The 23505-nt window shown below is 40.2% G+C and overlaps 1 protein-coding gene across 2 annotated transcripts in view; it reads right to left on the reverse strand.

Moving 5' to 3' along the window:
* The window catches only part of PTAR1 (protein prenyltransferase alpha subunit repeat containing 1), a 28120-nt gene extending 5246 nt beyond the window's left edge, over positions 1–22874 (reverse strand). For both annotated transcript variants that reach the window (XM_050329003.1, XM_050329002.1), the window contains exons 1-5: positions 22761–22874; positions 15414–15583; positions 9512–9578; positions 4652–4756; positions 1268–1481 (exon numbers count right to left, since the gene is read on the reverse strand). In XM_050329003.1, coding sequence (XP_050184960.1) covers positions 1268–1481; positions 4652–4756; positions 9512–9578; positions 15414–15583; positions 22761–22846 — 642 coding nt within the window. In that variant the 5' untranslated portion in view covers positions 22847–22874. The remainder of the gene's footprint in view (positions 1–1267; positions 1482–4651; positions 4757–9511; positions 9579–15413; positions 15584–22760) is intronic.
* Between the last annotated feature and the right edge of the window lie 631 nt (positions 22875–23505).

Genomic DNA, 23505 nt, shown 5'->3' on the forward strand with positions numbered 1-23505 from the left:
TCGTGGTGCATCAGTCCTAAAAGAAATCAGAGCAAATGCAAACAGTGTAAACGGTGCCTTTTACCTAAGACACACAAGGTGGTTTTTTCTGTCTTGACAAGAGATAACAGCATTGCCTTCCTTTGACAGATCAGTAAACTAAAGTGCAGTATTACATAACAGCCCACACACACAATTCTTAATAGGACTAAACCTCTCCATCTCCAGTTCTGCACTTTAAACCATAAGATCAGCTTCTCCATTCTCAGTGGAACTGAGCTTACTGTTTTCAACTTCTGAACTTCGAAATTGTCTATTAAGAATAGCATGAGGCTCAGCAAAATCAGACCAGCCTTTATTCAGCAAGAATTGATACTCCGCACATCATGTCCAGCCTAGATCTTGGAATAATCTAATTAAATTATCTGACATATTTATAAACTGCAAAAGTACATGGGAACATCTTAATCAGTAAATTGCATTTTAACTTCCTGTAAAAAGGGAACAAAGTGATTCAAGGATCACTACTTACCTGAACTAGAAAATCTCTTTAAAAAAAGTAATACAGAAGATTGTCATTAAAACGTCTTTAGATCTACAGAAAACCAAAGCCTCTCACCTAGAGTAACAGTGGAAGATGCTTCAAACAACTGGAAGTAAACTAAAAAGGCAGCTAACATCTGAATTCCAACAGAGGTTCTTTCTTACCAAGCCAGTTTTCTCCATTTTCACACTGAACAGAACAAGCTCTTTGCTATTGTTCTGTGAAGTAAAGAGGAAACTGTATGAAAATACCTCCCTTTCCACTCTTGACAGCCTCTCACAAAGGGCTGTCTTCTATCTTCAGAGGTGAGCTGAGTACCATGGAACTGGCATCCTCCTCCAGAATTAGACATATGTGCTCAGTGACCTTTGTCTCAACCTCTGGGTCTGCACTCTCTCCTACACCCTCCCTGACCCTGTGTTTGCTTGTTTTAAAGTGCTTATCCAACCATAAACACCTCAAAACTTCCTCCCTGCTCTGGGGTACCAGGGAAATGATAAGGAATTGCACCTGGGGATGAAAGCTTTCAAGGATAACCAGATAAATATGGCAACGTCCACCTGCACAGAAGACAAGTACCTCTGGAGGCCCAGTCATTTAAGAAACAGCCAAGGCCTTGCTAGGGATGTCTACAAGAAAAATTACTTTGTGTCTTACGAACATATTTCTATCTTCTGCTTAGCAAAACAGTATTTATTTTTTTGGCCAAGAAAATTAAAGACTTTATTCCCTATTGTATTATACCTTGACAGTCAGCTTTGCCAAATGCTGTAGAACCCAGATGCGATGCGACCAGGCATTGTAGTTGCTTGGATATCTCCCAGCAGCTTCAGAGCAGACGTTCATTTCCTCCTGCACTAGTCGGTGAATTCTCTCCACAGGTGCTGCTCCCAAGTTTCCTTTAGTTGCAAGACTTGGCACAGAGTTTTCCTGCATTAGTTGTTGCAGCACCCATCGTCTGGTTAAACAACGTGAGGTGTTAATGGTGAGAGAGCAATTTTAAGAGGAAAAAAAAAAGGTTTTCATTTATATAAATCAAATCTTCCAATACCTCAATTATCTGAACTACACTCTAGCTAGATAAGAATAAGCAGTGAACATAACCATTTGAATGCTTCCCATACTGCAACTATGACATTATGATCACCCCCCAACATATTTAACTCTAGCTGTATCAGTTTGCTCACTCTAAGTTGTCATGGCTACTTACAGCATACAGAAAAGAAAACCACAAGGAAATGGAAATTTACCAAAAAATGCACACTGTGCACATGGGATTTCTCATGAGCTCCTCTTTCAAAGTCTTGCACAGCACTAACATGAAATATCCATCAAGAGATAGAAAAAAGTCATTCAACAAAAAATTAACTGTTTTGTCGACATCTTTTATATCTGACAGTACTGCACACAGCAAGTCAAATTGGTTTCTGTACACCACCAGCAGTAACAAAGTGCAAAATGCTTACAGTTTGAAGGGCTATAGGTATAAGCAAAACAAATTTTTTTAATTGATGAATTACACATATTTGATTTCATGTGACTGAGATAAGTACAAAAGTCTAGATTTTTTTTTTTTTAATTTACTCTGGACTGACTTTTAGTAGTATTTTTACAGGCAACCTCAATGCTGTATAAGCCATGCATCTACAGCCCCTACTCAAAAGGGTCCTACAAAACCAGACCACAGATGTGTAAATTTCCACAGAACAGCACATGCCAACAGAATTCCAATGGCCCCAAGCTGAATGCTCTGGAAAGCTGGACATCCTGTTGTCTGCTACACAGAGGTATTTCTGTCTTGTACTGGCTCAAAACGGTTCCAAGATCAATTAATTGCAACTTTCAAAAAACTGTCACTCCTGGTTAAAAGAAATCAATAACTAAAAGAAAAATAAAAATTCATTTTTCTTAAAGAGTGAATTCTGTTTTGCCAGTCATACATGAAATTATGAAATATTATTAAAAATATTAAAAATTTCTTTGATCCAAACATCACCTTTAAGGATTTTTTCACTTCAATCCACATATTTGCAAGAAATGGGAAACTGGAATATTGTCCAGGCACAAAAACTAAATGAGCAGACAGCCATTCTTTAACAAAAAATGTGTATCATTTCATTAACAGTGACTTCTGAGTAAAATAATAAAAAGACAAGTATTTCAAGCCTATGATTATTTCAGTTTCTTAAAATTTCTTAAAATTGTTTCATAAGATAAGGAATTCTGATAAATTATAAATAGAGGAGAGAGTGAAAAAATACAGATATTATAGTCTCTGTGGCTGCAACCTTAAAAAATACAAAATGAAATTTGAACTACTTTCTAGACAAGGCAATCAGAACTTCCAAAAATTTAAAATGTATTTTTGCAAACTGCTAAATATCATGGTATTATTTTGGAGGTTTTTAAGATAAATTGCCTCTAATTAATTTGGAGTCACTGTCACTTTTGCATGTTCCTATTACTGTTATGGTTCCTGGAATTACCACAAATGAACAAAGGATTATTAAGCGACTACTGCACAATCAATAGATGTACTGACTGTATATGTACAAGATCTGTCTGAACTCCCCAAAACATATAGCAGAAGGTCATCTGGCAAAATTAATAACTGGTATTTTTATATGTTTAGTGAGTCTACTTGCCATGTGTAAGAAAAAACAATATGTTTTATTGAATTTTATTAATAGCCCCATTCTATTTTTTTGCATTTCTGTCTTGAGATTTGGTACCATGGGGGAACAGAAAACCCAAGAATAATCTTAAATGTATCAATCATGGTCAGCATATCCAAATACAAGCCAAATATTTGTACTATCATACTGAAATACGATTTTCTAATGCAGGCAAATAAGAGAAAGAACAATAAAATATGACACTATTAAAATACTCATAATTTGAGATTGCATGGAAGTTATAGACAGAATTTTTTACTATTTCTAAGACATAAAAAAATAAATAAAAAGAGCCTAACATTCTAATTTCATAAAAACTTGTTGTTCTTCATAAAATTATGAATGACACCAGGTTCAGAACTATTGAAATGCAAAAAACCCACATATTTTTCTAGTGTTTGTTACCATGTACAAAAGGTTAAACTATGACAAACTGCAACATTTTTTCCCATTATCACTACACGCTTTTTCTTTAAAGCCATCAAGCAGCATGAGTCAGTAGCATGACGATGACGAAGAGCAGTTGAATGACAAAATTAAAAATCAGTGCCACAGAAATTGATTTAGTTTTTTTATAGAGTACGAGTCCCCTAATATGGTATCAACTTTACAGTTGTCCTAATGCTGGACATGTTAAATGTACACATTGCAAACTGCTTCCTAACCTGCTACCTTCAACTCTCTTTAAGGTGTCTATAAAAGGATGAGTTATCCTTTTATTGGCAGAATGAATGAAGATCACACATATACCAAAATTTATTTTGTTTTTAAACAAAGTTGAGCAGTGGATCTGTACTTCACTTGGCTGGGATACAGGCATTTTATGAATGCTCAGTCATGACTGAGATAATTAGCTTTGTACATTTATGTAATTCTGGAGCTATCTTATCCAAATGTGTGATCTGTTATTACAGTATTTATTAGTAGTGGCTTAATGACTTTGCTTACATTAGAAGTGGTAAAAATAAATTCACCAAACCAAAAAGACCAGTATTGAAATGAAAAGAACTCAGCTTTGGTTATAAAGATTAGCTGTTACAGATTCTTCTCTTTCTGGAATGCCTGTAGACCACAATATAGTAGTAAGGTGGAGGGAAAGAGGGAGAAACCTACAGTGCTCAAATACTTACTATCGATGGCATCGGAATTTTCAGGTTGAGATTTTAGGTGCTGCAAGACATGACAAACCTTTAGGAAAACTTATCCCTCCCACCCCAAGTTTATTAAAAAGTATGCAGCAAAAAGGTGTATATGATTCCAGTTCTAAGGGTAAAATATAGGCAGGTAGCTTCAAAAGCCAAAGCACAGTATTCCACAATGACTATATCAAAGATTCAGCTATATTGCTAGATGTCTTCCTTCACCTATGGCTCTTCTTAACCCAAGAACTGGAAACAAAAAAATCCTAGGAAAAATGGTTTTAAGGAGTCAATAAAAGGCAGGGGAAACAAACCTATGAATCCATGTTTCTGGACTCTTTGGAAACTTGGTTAACGCCAGTTTTCCAAGATGCAAATCTTTAAGTGGATTTAAAGTGCCAGACAGTATTAATTCTTTCCTACAAAAGATAAAATAAATCTGTATGAATAAAAGTGGTAACCTGGAAACAGAACACAAATTCCAGTAAAAAATGGCATGGCATTTCCTTTGTATCAGAACTGAACTTCACTGTCAAACTACAAGAGTTTAAAAACCCTTTGGTGGATTCACCTGTTCCACTGTGTAATACATACATGCACACTATTCGTCAGGCCCAATAAAATAAATCCAGATGGAAGAACTTTGTCTTAATCTGAACATGTACAACCCATTGGTTCTCAAACCTACCCAGAAATCACTGAGTCAACAGCCAATAGGGTTACATATATGAATAAACATTTCTCCTCAAAATTGAGCCCTAAGATCATTATGTACATCTAAAAATACTGTTCATTATGTATATCTAAAAATACTGTTACACTAAGCACTCCCTAACACTTACTTTCAGTTTTTAAATGCTGCTCAAGATGCAATATCAAGGTTCCCTTAATTTAGAAAGAGGGAGAAAATATTCTCTGTGCGTAGAATATTTTTCAAACTTAATAAAAAGGTCGAAATTACTAAGTTTACTTAAGTGTAAAACAACTTTTGGTTAAAAAAAAAAAAAAAAAGAATTTGCCCTGACAAAACAATGCTCATCCAACACAACCCTTCCCAGAGCACCTCGAACACAGAGCAAAATGAAAGTCCGTACTTGGCCCTCTCACAAAATCCTTCTTCGTTGCACAGAATTCCCTGTCCCTCACTCTCTTCCTTCTAGCTTTAAAACTCTTATTGCCTGTCCTGACCATGTTTGTAGGCATCACCCCATCACTGGTTCCTCCAAGGACACAAGTCTTCATATCCTGTTCTCCAATCTAGTGGGTAGCAGCTTTGAAGTAAAGATACAGGAAGTTACAAAGTTACCATCTGCACAAAAAAACACACATTTCCCCAAACCTACAGATGTCATAAGAATAACAGAGCGCAAGAAGCAGAAGAAATGTTGGCATGCATTTGAGTTTGGTTTGGTTTTATTTTATAATTTATGATTCATAACATTAGGCATGACACCAGGTTCAGCAAGCGGGACACTATTAAGGAAGAAGCAGATGATCAACCTTCTGACCAAAAAAACCCAAGGAGACAGAAAAGATCTGCTAACTAGTAAGAAGGTAAAACTTCTCTGCAGTCTTACACAGAACATATAATGTGGTCCTAAAGTTATGCCCTTAGTCGCACAAAAAAGTTGACATATTTCTTTCCTATGAGTACTTATGTCCTTTTCTGTCTGTTTTGGTAGTTTTCAGTAAGAAACTGACTCCATCTGGTACTCTGGCTTTGTGTTGCTTTAACTGAACTGTATACCCAGGGTCAAAGCAACTCTGGCAGTGAGCAAATATTATTTACAATTGAAGAAAAGCGGTGAAATGTATAAATCCTTAATGAAGTTTTGCTTCTGATAGCTAGTGAAGTCTAATGACTGCAGAGAACTACCTGAAGAGATCAGAAACATAGCTACTGGGTCATTTGTTTTTAACTGAACCCAAGTTCCAGCATGCTCCAGATTGGATGTTTTAGCTGGTTCTCCAGGTATACCAGCCAGAAGTGGCAGACTGACCAGACCGTTCTGTGCCAATGCACTGACTTTTGGAAAGCAGGCAAGAGAAAGATTCAGGGAATGTCAACACTGGAGCAGGTGGAACAACTGCCTCGTTATTGCACTGCAAAAGGTGACATTTTGGTAAAAACAACTTACCACACAGATAATGAAAACGCAGTTTAGATCAGTCTGATACTTGAATGCATGTACATACTTAACCCATATTTAGATTATCAGGCCACCTACCTTCCCAAACCTTAACTCTCAGTGAAGAAATTGCTCTTTCTATTTTAAAGCATTAACTGTAAATAAAAAGGCTCACACTTATATACTTTTAAGGTAAATTTCCTCTTTTGCAAAGTTGATGAACAGTACAGACAAGATTCCCTTTCACTGTTGTGTTAGAAAAGCTGGTTTTATCTCCAAAGATTTTCATATGAGAGATTCTCCCATTCACAAGGACTGAAATCACAAGTATCATATACACCTACATAAATCTCTTCAGGGCTCTTTCAGCTAACATCCAGTTTGGGGTATGTAATTTCTAGCTCCCTTTCTTGCCAGGTGGATCATAGATAATTTTTCAGTGTTACAGACTGTAGCTTCCACAAAAGATAATCTGAAATTTTAACTTGCCTTATGCGACACCTTTGAAGCCATTGATAGTAAATTCATAGTAAAAACACTGACTTTTTAAAGCATCTTGTTACCTAATATCTTCTGACTTTTGACCAGTTGTACATGACAGGAAGTATAACAGCAAGAACAAAAGCAATTATGAAATTCCTTTACAATCACTTACATAAACATTTTGGTCATTTTAATTTGCAAGACTTTTCAACTTCTAAAAACACAGAATAACTGAAACTATGATTAACAACTGGAGATATCTCATAGCCCAATCAGTACAAAAGGGGTTTTCTTCTCAGTTCTAAGAAGTGACATGTCTCTTATTCTTTAGCATGCCTTTCTATACCACATAATTACCTCTTGCTCGGTTCTCATAGTTTAGGTTATAGTCTCTACCTGCCTTTCTGCAGCTTCCCACTTACTTCTAACTAAAATAAATAAATAAAACACCAGCCTATGTCGTACGTAGTAGGTACATTACAATTGTTTAGAATAGCTTCAAAATAGACAATCTACTCCTTCCTAGCAGATAGCATGTTTAAAGTTATAGGTTCTCTTATGCTTCATTAACCAGATACAACTTTCTGTGATTGTCAGCTAAGCTGAAATGCTCATTTGCCCTCCACAAAGCCACTTCAGTCTTGTGACTTGGTTGAATGAACTTGGTAGGACAAACATCCTCTGAGCAAGATGAAACCAATAATCCCATAACAGATCCATCACATTCTGCAAGCAGAGTGCAAATTTGACACAATTAGGTCTCAGCTCATACTAGCTCAGGATAAGGATTTATCTCCAGCATCTGTGCAGAACAGAGTGTGTCCTCCACTCTGTGACTGTTTATGTCACACATCTGGCTAGTTTGACTTGTAATTTGCTGAAGTAGGAATTTCACAGAGAAGCTGAAATGTTATGTCAACATAACAAAAGCGCCTACCCTTCAAAAGAGCAAACTCCCAGCAGCAGCCTGAAGCAATGCAGGGTCAGATTCAGCAAAGCAGTTCCTTAGCTAGAGCAGGCTCACTGATAACTCCACAGATACTGCCTGGCTTGCATAACAGCCTCTCCCTGGATGCTAAACAGACCTTCACACACAGAGTGCCAGATAGGTCACTGGTCCAGAATTTGGGGAGTGACGTCGCTTTCTGTAGTAATTTATTTTAGTAAACCATCATAAAAGAGAAAATAATCCTCATATATATTCCATCTGTATTCCATATTAACATTTTTAATTCCATTTACTACTTTTAATTACATTTACAACTTTGAACTACTCCTCTTATGCACCTAAAAGCTAACTCTTTCAGCTGTCAGGCAGAACAAAAGCCAGACTGATAAGGATGAATGCACATGTAACAAAAAAAATTTCCACAAAACCTAAAAAAAAACCCCTTGAAATCAGTTATAAGTATCGTAAGATTACATTACTGTAATAGCTCTAGTATTATACATGCTCCTAATTCCTTTGTATCACTTGAAAGCTACTCAAGCTATACATGACAGTAAGCCCTTTGCCATCACATTCACCCCTCTTTCTTAGACCTGAGAGGCTAGAAAGATACAGATCACAGCAGAATCCTTCAGAACTACATCAGCAGTGTAAGAAAGAAAAAAGAAAAAGCTCAATTCACCATATCTAGGGCTGACAGCTAAATGCAGCCATTATCTTTCTAGGTCATTTTGTTAATGCACCAACTACAATAATGTACCTTGACTACACAGGTCCTATTTTTATGAGAGCCCTCCTAGAGACTACCATAATCTTCTGTCAGTCCTTCTATAGTTCTGAAACTATACCTTTAAGACTGTCTCCAGTCTTACCTAGGCAGAAGAAAGAGAATATTCCTCCAACTCTGAGATTGACAGAAAAATTATAAAATTACAGGGTTGTAAAGAACTGTTGTTCACACCTCCTGAAGAGCAAGGAGGTAAATTCCTGCTTCTTCTCCATAACGACTCCTGTTCACGCTCCAGAAGTTCTGCAGCGTGACCTAGGGTAAAGCTATACTAAACCCAGCAGGTACAAGAAAGGAGCAGGAAGCAGGGGGAACGTGTCTGAAATAAAGGGTAGACACCCTCTCCCCTCCTCTTGCAGTGTATCTACTGAGCTCTATTCAGCTCTGACAGGCTGCATTGGTAATGGCAGCAAGCTGAACCAGAATCTCAAAAGGACTCAGAACAGGAGTAAAAGACACACAGGAGACATCAGTTGGGCACTGTGTGATTCAGCAAAAAGGATATGCCCATCTAAAGGTTAGAAATGTCCCTCATTACCCGACAGAAGGAAGGAGGACTGAAAGTTCAATGGGACTTACACACTCTGAAAATGTGGAGCAAACGTGTGCCCTCATACGCAGCAGTGTAATCTTTGGCCTGCACTACCAAAAAAAAAAAAAAAAGAAAGGCAGTCCCAAACTACTTGCAATATACAGGATAGAAGAGACTCTTAACATTCCTTCAGAAGCCTTAGCTGACAAGCTCTTGTTGTGTCACTAATTACCACTTAAAACAAAGCTTACATAAGGCTCACATAAGGCCCGGGTCTTTCTGAGTGCAACGTACCTCACATTCCAGGCAGTGGTGAAGTCGGGGTTCAGCAGCAGCAGGGTACACGTGATATCTATCAGCTCTAAAATGACAGAACAAGAGGCACCACGATTAGTAATGATTCACATACAGCAGTGTTCCCCCTGCACTTCCTTTAATCCCTGTCATTCCTCCAAGCCTCTCTGCCATGGGCTGCTGTACCTACAGATGACCATCTCTGTAAAATATTGCTGTCTTTTCCAGAAGAAATTATAGCTTAATTTAAGAGGGAGTAAAACCTGCCATATCTTCCCTTTTTATTATTTAAAATAATGAACTGAGTATTCCCTTAGCGAGGGAAAAAACCATTATATAGAATCCTTGAGTATTCGGCAATTTAAATTGCACACACACTGTATATATCCGAAAAAGAGAATCTTCAAAGAAAATCCAAAGAATTTAAATATGACAGTACAACTAAAAATACACCCTACTATTTATTTCAGTACAAGTCTGAGCTGCAGATGACTGCCATATACCATACTGTTACAAAAAATACACACTCTATAAAAAACCTGTAGCTAGAAAAATTAAACACCATAATCATGAATTAGGATTACAACATTACTCCACTATTAAACTGCACAGAAAAACTTTGAAACTGCAAAAAAACACTTTATAGACATTATGAAGTGCTTCAGACTGAGGTTTTAAGTCTAATCCACTAAAAAAAAACAATCAAAAAAGTAACCATGTTTTCCACTCTGCATTTAAGCACTGGATACTGTAGATTTACATATTACACTTATTTTTGACAATTTCATAAAAACAAGATTGAGGTATACAGTTGTTGAGGATGGAAGACTAATTTTGTTGTAACCTAGTCCTTCCTTTTCCTTTGCACTCTACTGCACCATTCCAGCGGTTTTGGGTCCCATTAGGGAAACAGTGGGGATTCATCAGGCATCTCCACTTAAGCCTGAGATACCAAGGACTGTCACTAACCTCTACTGTCTGAAGGCACAGCATCACATCAGTCAACCTGTCCTAAAATCACAAGTCTTACATTTACATGGTAATTTTGCAAGTTTAAAAGAAGTTTAAAACCAAATGTTACTATCCAGGCTTTTACCATCCATTAAGTTTGGCTACATTCTCTCTTAATCAACCTGCATTTAACACACTAAAATCACTGTACTTCAGGTGACTTCCAGCAAATAAGAGGCACTTCATTACTTGAAGGAAAAAAAAAGATGGTATCTCATGGAACCAGGTCTCTGGTTAATGCAGTTAATGTGACTGTAAAATACAATGTGAAAAAGTCAGTGATGAAATGCAACAGTAATGGAACATATATTAATGCAAATAAAAAAAAAAGAGGGACATGACTTCATGTATCTTTGAAACAAAAGTTAATATAAGAGGGTCAAAAAGTGGAATAACTTTGTGTATAACTGTATGACTGATCGATCATTTACGTCAACAAAGTAATTTTGTGTTTCCCATGATGTTCTTCCTTACAAGTACCACGCTACACCATCGTACAATGAAGGGCGTTGATGTGGGGTGTGGTGTAGAATTCTTCAGCATGCTGTTGATTTTGCATTAAGCTGTGGTATTTTGAAAACTGCCTCAAAGAATTAACTTTCTATCTTCATGGGTTTTATTTAAGATTTTTTTTTCCTTTAATGAAAGATTTCTTTTTAAACGCCTCTTTGTTGCCAAGGAATGAATTTCTCATATGCACAAAGCTTCTTCCTCATTTGCTGCCTGAAGTACAAATATTTTCCTTTGATTTACCCAATCCCTGAACCAGCAAAGTATTTCAACACTAATTTAATTTCATGCAGCTGAATATCCCAAGTCAAAAAACCAGGATTCGTCACATATGTAAAATTAAACATCTACTAAGTGTTTTGCTGACTACTATTTCAATTTTACCTTCAACTTAAACAGAAGCTGCCTACCATTTTGCCATTTTCCATTACAGAAGTTCACTAAACATTATCAAAGGAAAGATGCAGACAAAAGGAAAATCTCAAAGTAATACTCAGTACCTTCATGTCAATGTTCTTTGATGCTTTCTGTAAAAAGTAACAGATGAAGATTCATGAAGTGTGGATTCTGAGCCAGAGATGTCAAATGACACAATTTAGTAACTTCTGAGCCACTTTTCAGTGAAAAGTCTTATGACAAACCTGGCATACAACGATAGTGATTGCCAGCTACTTCCCCCTCTGTCAGTAAAAAATCCCAACATCTTTTATTTATGATTTAAAAGTACTTTCCATTGGATATATTTTAGGTAAAGTACAGCATTACAGGTGCTCAGAATGAACATGTCTGTTTGTACATTAAAGTCTCCCCAGATGCAAAAGGAGAAATAAAAAAATATGGCTTTATCTCACTTTTTAAATATGGCTCTATCTAGGTTTTTAGACATTCTGGAAGCAGTTCGTAGTAATTTCAGAAAAGTATCTTGAGTTAATACAAATAGTATGCCTGCATAAATTTTAAAAATACCAGAGAAAGGATAAAAACATATTGTAAAGTTAGGACTTCTAAACTGAAACTAGTAAGAGGAGGAGCAGTAATGGTTTTGGATTCCAAGCATCCAAAAGAAAGTGTAACTAAATTAAACATCTGTGACAGTAATCCCTCAGTGAATGACTACGAAGCACTTTTCTTTTTCCAGGATCCAGCCCGAGAAAATATCAGACACCGCAACTGAAAGCAGACACTTGAATCAGCACCGTTTTTCTCCTCTGTTCTATTTTAAATGGCTTACAATGATTTAAACAAAACAGAAGAGGTAACAACACACTACATTCGCAATCGCTGTTTATTACAAGAATCAACAGAACATACAATTGAGTTTTAAAGCACTAATAAACAAATCTATTCCTTCACTAGATTCAAAAGAAAACAACTACCTGCAAAATGCAAGGCATGCACTTTTGTCTACAAAAAGGAAATTGGAGCAAAATTCCTGATACTTCAGAGAAAAAAGTAACATCTCTTGATAGGGTATACCTGCTTATGACACTTCATAGATAATTCCCTGAGGCCACCTGGGAAAGTCTTCCACCTTTATTCCCTCCACCACTGCAGTTCAGTTTCTGGTAAAACTTCCTACCAAATGTGAAAGTCAATTATTGTAAAACATACTAAACTCCCTTACAAACATGTTATTAACATGAGGGCCCTGATCATTTGTGTTTGACATTGGTGACACAAAACCTCAGCAGACAAGAAAATGCTGTAGATCACCTCACACATTTGAAACTGTGTAATTTTGTAACAGAAGAGACAAAGCAGAATGGAGTTTCATTTTCAAAACAAACTCAAAAGTTGCAAAATACATGCAGTAATCTAAAGTTCTTGCTACTGCAGTATTCACCCACACAGTTTTAAGATCTGCATTTTGAGAGGAAGAGTTCTGCAAGTTTCATCTGGGAGGGAAGCAAAGACATTCCTCAAGCAGTCGGTGCACCCACCATCCTGGCAGAACCAGCAAGTGCAACAGTGTCACCACCACAGAGTGCCTGCACTGGTGTGACTGGAGCAGGGTGGCAATCCCCAGCACCAAGCTGCCCTTTAGATAATGGCTATGAGGGGCCATCAGACACCCAAAAATGTGCCACAAATCTCAGCATGTGTAGTTTGGCTTGAAACAACAAGTTTCTGTCTGTGTGAAAACTTCCAGATGGAGACTTTACCATAACAATTGAGATCAAAAATGAAGTATCCCCACAGGACATCGGTAGCATGACTACAATAAACATCACAAACTCCTATTTCAGCCCTGTAAAAAACACTGCCAATGACAACCACTGGTGTTGCTAAGACTGGCTGTGCTAGTAGCTTCAACTTTTTAAATGCTAAAGTTTGTATCTGGCTACGTGCCATACTCAACATTAATTATGTTCCCTATATTAAAGTCCTTTTTTTAAAATTTATAATACTTACATTATCAACCTTCTCTGTCATTTAATGTTATTCTTCAAAATGCTTGCATTCTATATCCATGTGTTTGTAAAAAGGAACTACAGTGTTTCATAAATCTAGACCCCCACCTTCAGGAAAAAAAAGTAGGCAATATTCACTGCCCTTCGTTCATTCATCCATTTAAAGGTTCACTAAAGACCTCAATCTTCTTTCTCTATATCATCCCTGAATGTAAAAGAAGCTCAAGTGCACATTTATAGACTCAACTACACCATCTGACTGTCCCTTACACTACAGTTTAATGAGGATAAGTGCACAGCTGGCTTCATCCACTTGAAGTAAAACAGAGTACAGTAACAAAATATTAGAGAAAAGCAAATGCCAGTTATATCAAGAGCGGGATCTTACGGACCACACATTTTTTCTGATCTACACAGACCTACTCTCAAAGCCTATCTGTTTGAGATGGTACAACACATTGCCTACATGATGACTACATGCCAGTCTGCATCAAATGTCTACTATCCCACTATTTAAACAAAATTCTTTAACCCACTACTTCATAAAGCAACCAGGGAGACTGTCTTTGCTATAGCTGCAATCAACACAACACAGTGGATAGGGGCTGTTTGGTATGCTTCAAGAGGGGAAGACAGTCCCACACATTTTAGCTATGGACACAACCAATGCTTTATAGATAATTAGTTACATGCAAACAGAAAAGAAATAAAAACCAGATCAAACCAAAGAGATGAGAAAGGAAATAAAACTTTACAATTACAAGACATATGGACTAATGATTTCTGATACCCCTATATCTGAAACACACTGCACTTGTTTGTTATTTCAGGTATGTGTATCACCACAGTTTTCCTTCTGACCCAGGAAAGCAGGAGAAAATTCCATCTGTATCAATTAACATCACTTCCATAAATAACTCACTGAAGTAAGTTGTCTCTCTCTAACCTTTCCAGCTTGGGCAAGAGAGAAACGATTTATATTTTCAAATCAACTTGTTCAAGTTGGTAAGATGCACAACCCAAAGCCTGCTCTTCTCCTAAGTAATAATCATTCCTTCCAAAACAGCTTGAACTGGCATTATGAAGGGTAAGTGACCTGGAAAAGGCAACTGAGCGCACTCTCAGTCTGTCTGCAGATTACACCAAGTTCGGTGGGACTGCTGATCTGCTGGAGGGTAAGGAGGCTCTGCAGAGGGATCTGGACAGGCTGGACACGGGCTGAGGGCAACTGTATGAGGTTCTAATGGGTCATGCCCTGGGGTCACTACAACTCCCCAAGCTATAGGCTTGGGGAACAGTGGCTGGAAAGCTGCTTGGTGGAAAAGGACATGGGGGTGTTGGTTCAGAACTGCCTGAACATGAGCCAGCAGCATGGTCAAGTGGCCAAGACAAACAATGGTACCCTGGCTTGGATCACAACAGCGTGTCCAACAGGACCGAGGCACTGACACACTGAGGTGCTGGAGCAAGTCCAGAGAAAGCAACTGGAGCTGGTGAAGGGTCTGTAGCCCAAGTCTTATAAAGAAGAGCTGAGGGAGCTGGAGGTGTTTAGCCTGAAGAAAAGGAGGCTTGGGGGAACCTTACCGCTTCTCTACAACTATGTGAAAGCAGGTTGTAGCCAGGTGGGGGTCAGCCTCTTCTCCCAGGCAACTAGACACAGGACAAGAGAAAATGGTCTCAGGCTGCACCAGGAGAGGTTTAGGTTGGATAAGAGGAAAAGTTTTTTCACTGAAAGTGTTGTCAAACAGTAGAACAGGCTGGCTAAAGAAGTGGCAGTCATCATGCCAGGAGGTATTTTAGAAGATACGTAAATACTTAGGAACATGATTTAGTGGTGGACTTAGCAGTGTTAGGTTTATGGCTGGACTTGATGACCTTAAGGGTCTTTTCCAAATGAAATGATTCTATGATACATAAAAAATGCACACTAAGAACCACATAATATAGTATTCTCCAACTGGGTAACTTACCATCTTTGTTCAGCCATTGTTTTCTTTGTCTGTAGAGGAGAAGTTTATTGTGGACATATGGCAAAAGAAACTTCACACACCAGCTCTCCACACCAAGCTTGTTTTCTACCAGGACAATAGGGCTCCGGTTATACCTGGCTTCAGGGCAGGGTATTAATCCAATTTCATCTCTTAAAAAACAAAAAGAAACATAATTAAACTTATTTCCCGTAGATAACAATTCTTCTCAGTGGAGCATGCTGGCAATGCTTCCCACCCAATCAGTCCATCATCTTTTTTCCTCATTTTTGCTGAAATCCGTAATGTGAAAAGTTTTATTCCATTTTCCAAAAGATCCTAAATGAGGAAGGCCCCTTTTTTCCTGCATTTTTAGATTATCACCTAAGCAGTTTAACTCAGCTGAATTAACACAAGAACCCTTGTTTTTTTAATAAACATGCAATGGAGCTGTAACAACTGTTACTGAAAGAAAAACAAAACATGCTAACTTGTACAGGCACCTTACTGCCCAAAGCTGTGTGCCCTGCAGCAGCATGACCAGATGCTCTAAACCAAAAGATCACACAGAAGAAAATTTTATAGACAGCAATATGCTTTCTTCCTCATGTCCCGTTTTTCATTGTTCCATGCAAGGCAGCGTGATCAACAGGGGGAAGATTTGAGACACAGAGGCCAGTCTGAGTAAAACGGCAACTCTGTATGAGGGACCTTAGTCCAGCCTTTAAAAAAACAGTGACAAACACAGAACTTGTGCCAACAAACAGAGCAGAAGAGACTCAGCTATTTAGTTTCAATGGGCCACACCATTTTTTACTTCTTCCACATTTTTCTCTAACACGTAGCAATGTTGAAATAGCAGTTTTAACAGTTTCTAAAAAAAAACGGTACAGGTTGTCACGCATTCACACTTGTTTGGACAGAAAGCAACATTATTTTATACTTTCCATTATGCATAATTTCTCCACCAACTCCTGTTCAGTAGAAAAATTTGTTGCTAAAGAGAGAAATCCTCAGATCTCAGGCAGGACAAAAAAGATTTCTTGTGAATAAAGAATAAAAAGATAAAAAGTGAATTCCCCACCTTAAATCTTCTCTGAACAAGATCTACAGATACACTTTGAGTGTCAACCTCTCAATCTCAACTCAATTATCTTAAATGAATTTTGTCACTGGGTACTTTGAATGTACTGATTTAGTTCTGTGTCCTTACTGGATTACTAATACAGTAATCACAGTGACACAATGTGCTTGTTTAAGAATGTATTTGCTTATTCAGAAAAGAGATTTAATCTTCCATACATCACAACATCAGAAGCCATAAAGAACACAAGTGAGGTGACCTTAAGGTAAGATACTTGCAAATCATGTGGTTCTGTCAACAAACACACACCCAGGTCTTTTAACCTTCCCTGGTCACCTGAGGACAGAGGGAAGAAAAAAACATTCTCCTACCCCATCAACAACAAGCAACGGCTATCAAACCAATACCCTAAACTGTGCTGCTCCACGTAACACAAGTTAAGCTCTTCATGAAGATAGTCAGATTAAACCTAAAATGACATTCCAATCTACTTATTTCAACATGGTATCTCGATAACCTGAAACCTGTACTTACTACTGGATCTTTTCTTTTACCAATGTTAAACCCAGCAAGCCAAACTACCTGGCCTTGCATATAAGGACCCAAAAGTGCCCAAATGCAATGAAGATACAGTCATCCACAGCTTTATTCATTAACTCTGTGAATTACCTTAAGAATTTACCAGCTCTAACTTACAAACACTACACCAAAGCAGGAGAGAAAAACAGTATAAAGCAAGGAGAGAAAAAACCCCAAAGCATACATCCACACCTTCACTTTCTACCAAACACAAAAAGTCTGACTCAGGTGAGCTAAGTTTCACAACACTGCTTTGAACATGCCAAAATGACAGACAGGTAGGGTTTGCACAAAACTGACAAGTCAGCCTGAAACAGCCCAACTCCAGAATGCACTCAGCCAGTCAAAACCACAACAGGACTTAACCACTGCATAGCAAAATTCACTAAGACACAGCACAACACAAAAAAATGGTTTATCTGGTAACTACTCAGTTTTTGCTAAGATGCAAATCAGGATTTGTCATTTGGTAGGAATCCTGTCTCCAACACCATGTTATTGTTCTCAATGATTCACGTGGTTCGGAATCACAGAATCACAGAATATGCTGAGTTGGGAGGAACCCACAAGGATTATCGAGTCCAACCCTTAGCCCTTCACAGGACCATCCCCAAGAGTCACACCATGTGCCTGAGAGCATTGTTCCAACACCTCTTGAGCTCTGTCAGGCTTGGTGTTGTGACCACTTCTCTGGGGACCCTGTTCCACTGCCCAGCCATCCTCTGGGTGAAGAACCTTTCGGTAATATTCAACCTAAACCTTTCCTGACACAACTTCAGGCCATTCCGTCAGGTCCTGTCACTGGTCACCACAGAGAAGAGATCAGTGCCTGCCCCTCCTCTTCCCCTCACGAGGAAGATATAGACTGCAATGAGGTCTCCCCTCTGTCTCCTCCAGGTTGAACACGCCACATGACCTCAGCTGCTCCTCATACGGCTTCCCCTCAAGGCCCTTCACCACTTTCGTTGGCCGCCTTTGGATGTTCATTAATAGCTTAATATCTTTCCTCACACTGCATTCAGTTCCTGAGAAGCAAAAGAATTCACAATGCAAAATACCAGTAAAGCAGATTTATCTATGGTGGGGTGCCTATCTCACACGCAACACAATTCATTCAAGCCACCATCTATTTCTGCTCCTGAAGGTCCCTCAGGTCTCTGGAAGGAGCAAGTCACGGGGCAGGTCTGCCAGCCCAGGAGACACTATTCGAAAATGCCTGCAGCCTCTGCTCCAGTCATGTACCCCAGGAAAGCTTCTGTAACAGGATTCACATGCAGACACTGTTGAATTAGTGCTTGCAAAATGAAGCAACTGACCATGGAAACTGCCCCTGGCCCCATGACAGAAGTTGTGCCCGTTTGTATGATAGGACTGCCCAAACTCTTTGTAGGGTGGAGGATGCATTTAGATGAAGTGACAGTACTGAAGGTGACACCAATTGAGAGCTGCTGTTCATTGTATTTGTACTATCAGAAGCACCATCTAAACTAAGGTTCAATTTCTCTCCCTAGATTTCCAAGTTTTCTGATATTATTTCTTGAAGTTTAGGAGTTATTTGTTGCTTTCACATTTTCCTCAAAGCAAGCACCACAGTCACATTCCAAAAATTTCATGCATTATCTCAGGATACCACATAAGAGCACGTTCCTAAAATACACTGTGGAAGCAGTCAGAACTTAGATGGAAGATTGGTGGAAGATTTTAGGTGATTTTTCATCAAGCCTGCAGACATTACAGTGCTTCTTCAACCCTAGCTAAGATCAGAGATGTGCAAAATAACATCTGTACCTGCACAATCCAGACCTTAGATGTGGCACAACAGACAAGCCCTTGCAGGACCTGCTTCAAGAGTCCCAGTCTGTTGACTCAGTCATTCAGGGGCCCTCCTCAAAAGAAACCCTAGCCAACCTACTTTCAACTTTTAAAGCCATGATGGTACAAAAAACTTCCCCATTCCACAAAACTGTAATACCACAGTACCACTAGGGAAGGAGGCATTTCGTGTGATGATACTATAATGGGTCTTCAGCTTTACTGACCCCATGTGAAGGGACCTTATCTAATTTCTTTTCTGGAAGATCATCTTTAAAATAACACAACCTTTCCCCACAGGGGATGTCAAATAACGGTTGGGAGATCTGAATGAGGTACAATCAGCGGATATGATGCAACTGTGGTTCTACTGGGAATAAAAACTTTTATTACTGGAAGACAACCCAGAGTATGGATATAGGTGTATATTTTCACTTTAAAATAAGATTCATGAAATTACTATGTGGCTAATGAGTCTACAGCATCTCAGAGGTAGGGAAGAGGGGGCCTAAATCCAAGAGTTGAAACTTATTCTCTTTATTGTGCAGTGTCAGTATTGTGCAGAATCAATATAAATTTGATTCTCTTCTACAATTTTAAATAATAGACTAACTTGTATGTTATGATTAATGATTATTTTCATGGTACTACCAAAATCTTTTATAAAAAAAGGAATGGTAATACATTACTGAAATCCAAACTACTTCTAGACCATATTTACTTCTAAAGAAGCTATAAATATGACACTTTTACTGTTTAGGAATCTCCTTTTGTTTGCTCTCACATTAATCTCCCCTTGATTGGAAACTTCTGCGGCAATAACAAAGTTCTGCACTGATAACTCCTCCTACCACGTACTGTAAGCAAATTATTTTTACTTATTATGGTATATTTGGAAGTATCAATGCTGTACAAAAATATCAAATAAAGAAAATTACACTGGCAAGACAAAGATCATACTCCACTAAGTATATATTTCATGGAGTGTGTTATTTTCTGAATCCTCTGTAGAGAAATTTGTAATCCCATCAAGAGGATCCTTGACTCAGAGCTTCAAACTTAAAAGAATGAAGTGTGGTGTTTTTAGAACATTAAGAATAAGAAGAATTGAGACCAAAAAAAATATTTGATCTACAGTGACAGAAACAACTCTTGACAAAGCATAACTAGTATCCTCAGGTTTTGTACACAAATGCTGGGCTATCATCTAAGAGTTCATCTTTCCAGTTATGCCCAACAAATCCATGTACTTTTTTGACAAGCGCATCTATTTCTGCTTCACTTTACATGTAAAAGAACAGCAAAATTCAAAGAAAAAGTATGTATTGATCTCTTAATTTCTGGTGATCTGTTCAGTTCCAGTAGGATAGCTCCCATACATGACTTTACCAAGACCTGTGGCTGGAAGACTGCATAAAAATATCTCTGAGTAAATTCAAAAGATGCCTTAGAAAATTGAAAACTAGCATGCTAACACAGTTATCAAACTGAGGAAAATGGAGCTATCAGAGAGAAAAGACAAAAAAATTTTGCGCTGTATATTTACTTAGAAGTAAGCTCATCTTAAAAAGATAATACAACCTTGTTGCAAATTTCATATAAAGGAAAAAAAAAAAAAAAGGAGGAACATAAATCCTAAATTCTACTTAGTTAAAACGGTATTTTTACATGCTTTTCAGTGCTGATCCTATTTTAAAACTTACAAAACTATGAACCTGCCAAAACAACACATCCATTCTGAGAGATGTGAAGTGGGAAGATGCACAGTCAAAAACAAGAGTCAATAAATACTGGAAAAGAGGTGAGTAGGGGACAAAAGTATGCTAAGTGAATAGGAACATCATGCATGGGGCAGATTCCTTATTTTCAGTGAAGCTAGGCAGATCCCATGTAACAAATTCAAGCCTGGATCTTTGACATGCTGAATTCCAGAGGACACCTTTAGGGACTACAGCTGATTACAACTGCATTGGCCATCAGCAGGAGGACAAAATGCAGATACACGAAAACATCCAGCCAGCAGAGCTGCAGCTTAGATTAGCTCAGCTGGTTAGAGCATGGCAGTAGCACCACCAAGGTTGTGCATTTGAGCCCTGTATGGGCCATACACTTCAGAGGTGGACTCCATGATCCTTGTGGCTCCCTTTCAACGCTGAGAATTCTGTGAACTATGTGAAAATTGGTGCTCCAGAGGCAGAGAGGCAGCATAGCAAAGGGCCCACAGCCTACACTGGCCTGCGTGGTCCCATTTCAAGTAGCGTCAACCAGTTAAGAAATCTAGCAGACAGAGCTGCCACTTTTTCTACCCTGGGGGATAAACTTGCAGTAGCTTGTGCTTTCTCACCTGAAGCATGACACAGTGCATCAGTCTCAGTGCGCACAACTCTTGCAGCCTACTTTCATCTCTGAGATTAAACCTATGACAGAAAACTGCAACCGCAGCATATCCTTTAAAAACTCAGTTTGCTACCAATAAATAATTTTGGTGAAGGAGTGGGAACTTAGAAGAATCAGAGCATTCATTCATAAATATTGGCTGTTTACAGCACATTATGCCTTACATGCTAAAAATGAAGCTCAAGGCAAAACGCAGTCTTTTTTTAAACAGCATCCATATGCTGCATTTTAAAACCTGAACACCCACCCAAGTTCCTTACTACATTTACAGAAACATGAGGATATTTATTCTAATTCTCTCATTTAAGCAAAGGGATAAATTAAGTGCCATAAAATTTCCTACGTAATTCCGTGATTCTATAAAATTTCCTACGTAATTGCTTAGCCTACCATTTTCTGGAGCAGATTAATAGGCCACCACCTTAGAGACTGCAGCGTTCCCAAGACACAAATACACCTCAGTTAAGTTATGAAGGTGTTATTCATTATATGGTAGCTCATTTGCCATAACCAACATGGAGCTTGCATAAATAGATAGAAAGATGTTTCCCTAAACCACTGGTGTCTTAAAACAAAGGCTGTGAGGGAAAACGAAATAAGGAGGTACTTGAAACAAGGTGTGAAAGCTGGTCAACAGTGGAACTGAAAATGAAACAAAGACCATCTGCCCCATAGATTGCTGGATAAATCTGATTCTCACAAGAGAGCCATAACTGCAATTTGCGTTTTTACAGTCATTCTGCCTCCTTCAAAACAACACACTGGCACCTCTATCAACAGATACAGATTTGAGGGTGGCATTCACACACCGCACTGTTCGTGTAAGGGTGCAATTCAGTGGGCTTCAGTCCCGAGTTTCGTTCCCGCCGGCGCCGATGCTCTGTCCCGGGCACACACAGAGACCTCGGTGCGTCCCGCGGGGCTCGGCAGGGCTGACCCACCCGCCCGCAAGGCTCAGCCCCAGCCCGACGCTGCGATGAGTTTAACTCCGCCAAACGTCAAGAGAGAGAAAAGTTCGCTTCAGAACTTTTCTCTGAAAATACACTCATCCCTTCCACATTCCGGAGGCGCCGCTGGTGTCCGTGACTCGGTCCCTTTCACCGACGAGGCGGTTCTCGCCGCCGGGCTGTGGATCCCCGCGGGCGCGGCGCTCAGGGGCCCAGGCTCCCGGGGCCGGTCCGCGGCGCTACCGGGACAGCCGAGGCGGCAGCAGCGCACGGGATATGCGGGGCACCGCGCCCTGCCCCGACAGGCTCAGCTGCCACGGCAGCTCGGAGAAAACCCGGTGGGTCCCCGCGGCCGCTCACGGCGTGACCTTGGGCCCGGCAACCGGCCCTGGCCCCGGCACCCGCTCCGCCCCGGCGGGACCCGCACCCCGCACGCCCGCGGGGCGAGCACGGCGCGGAGGGCGGGCAGCGCTGCCTGCCTCCCTCCCTCCCTCCCTCCCTCCCGCCTGGCCCGGCGCCGGCCGCACTCACATGTGCGGGTTGCGCTGGAAGGCGTTGCGAATGTCCTTCACAACCCGCTGCACCAGCACCGCCACCTCCTCCGGAGACTCGGCCATGTTCCCGCAGGCCCCGGCGGCCGCCGAGCGCTTCGGGGCAGCGCCAGCCGCGGGGCGCGCCGGGCGGGGGCGCAGGCAGGGACGGGGGCGGGCAGGGGCAGGGGGCGGGCACCCGGCAGGGGACGGGCAGGGACGGGCAGGGGAGGGGCAGGGGCGGGACGCGGGCAGGGACAGGCAGGGGCAGGGACAGGGGTGGGTAGGGGCAGGGCGGGCGCCGGCAGGGGACAGGCAGGGCGGGCAGGGGGAGGGGCAGGGGCGGGACGCGGGCAGGGACAGGAAGGGGCGGGCAGGGGTGGGAGCAGGGGGCATGGACAGGGGGCGAGCAGGGGTGGGGAGGGGCAGGGACAGGGGCAGGCAGGGGCGGGGCGCGGGCAGGGATGGGCGGGGGCGGGGGCAGGGGCGGGTGCCCGCGGTGCGCCCGTGATTTGGGCAGCTCGGGCGTTTATTATCGCAACAGTCACGCTAGGCGCTAAAACACGTTATCTTTAAAGGACAAGCAAGTGTGTATAGCCTTCCTTGACTCCGAAGAGAGACGGGAGCGCTTATGTTCCAGGCTGCATGCGGAGAGGCGATTGTAATTCTGAATCTTGACTCCTGCCTTTGGTTGTTTAGAAATTAATACGTTATTCCGAAGCAAGTTGTTTCACAAGGCATTAATT

Source organism: Myiozetetes cayanensis, unplaced genomic scaffold (genome assembly GCF_022539395.1).
Source record: "Myiozetetes cayanensis isolate MyiCay16 unplaced genomic scaffold, myiCay2020 scf4, whole genome shotgun sequence".
Classification (NCBI taxonomy): domain Eukaryota; kingdom Metazoa; phylum Chordata; class Aves; order Passeriformes; family Tyrannidae; genus Myiozetetes; species Myiozetetes cayanensis.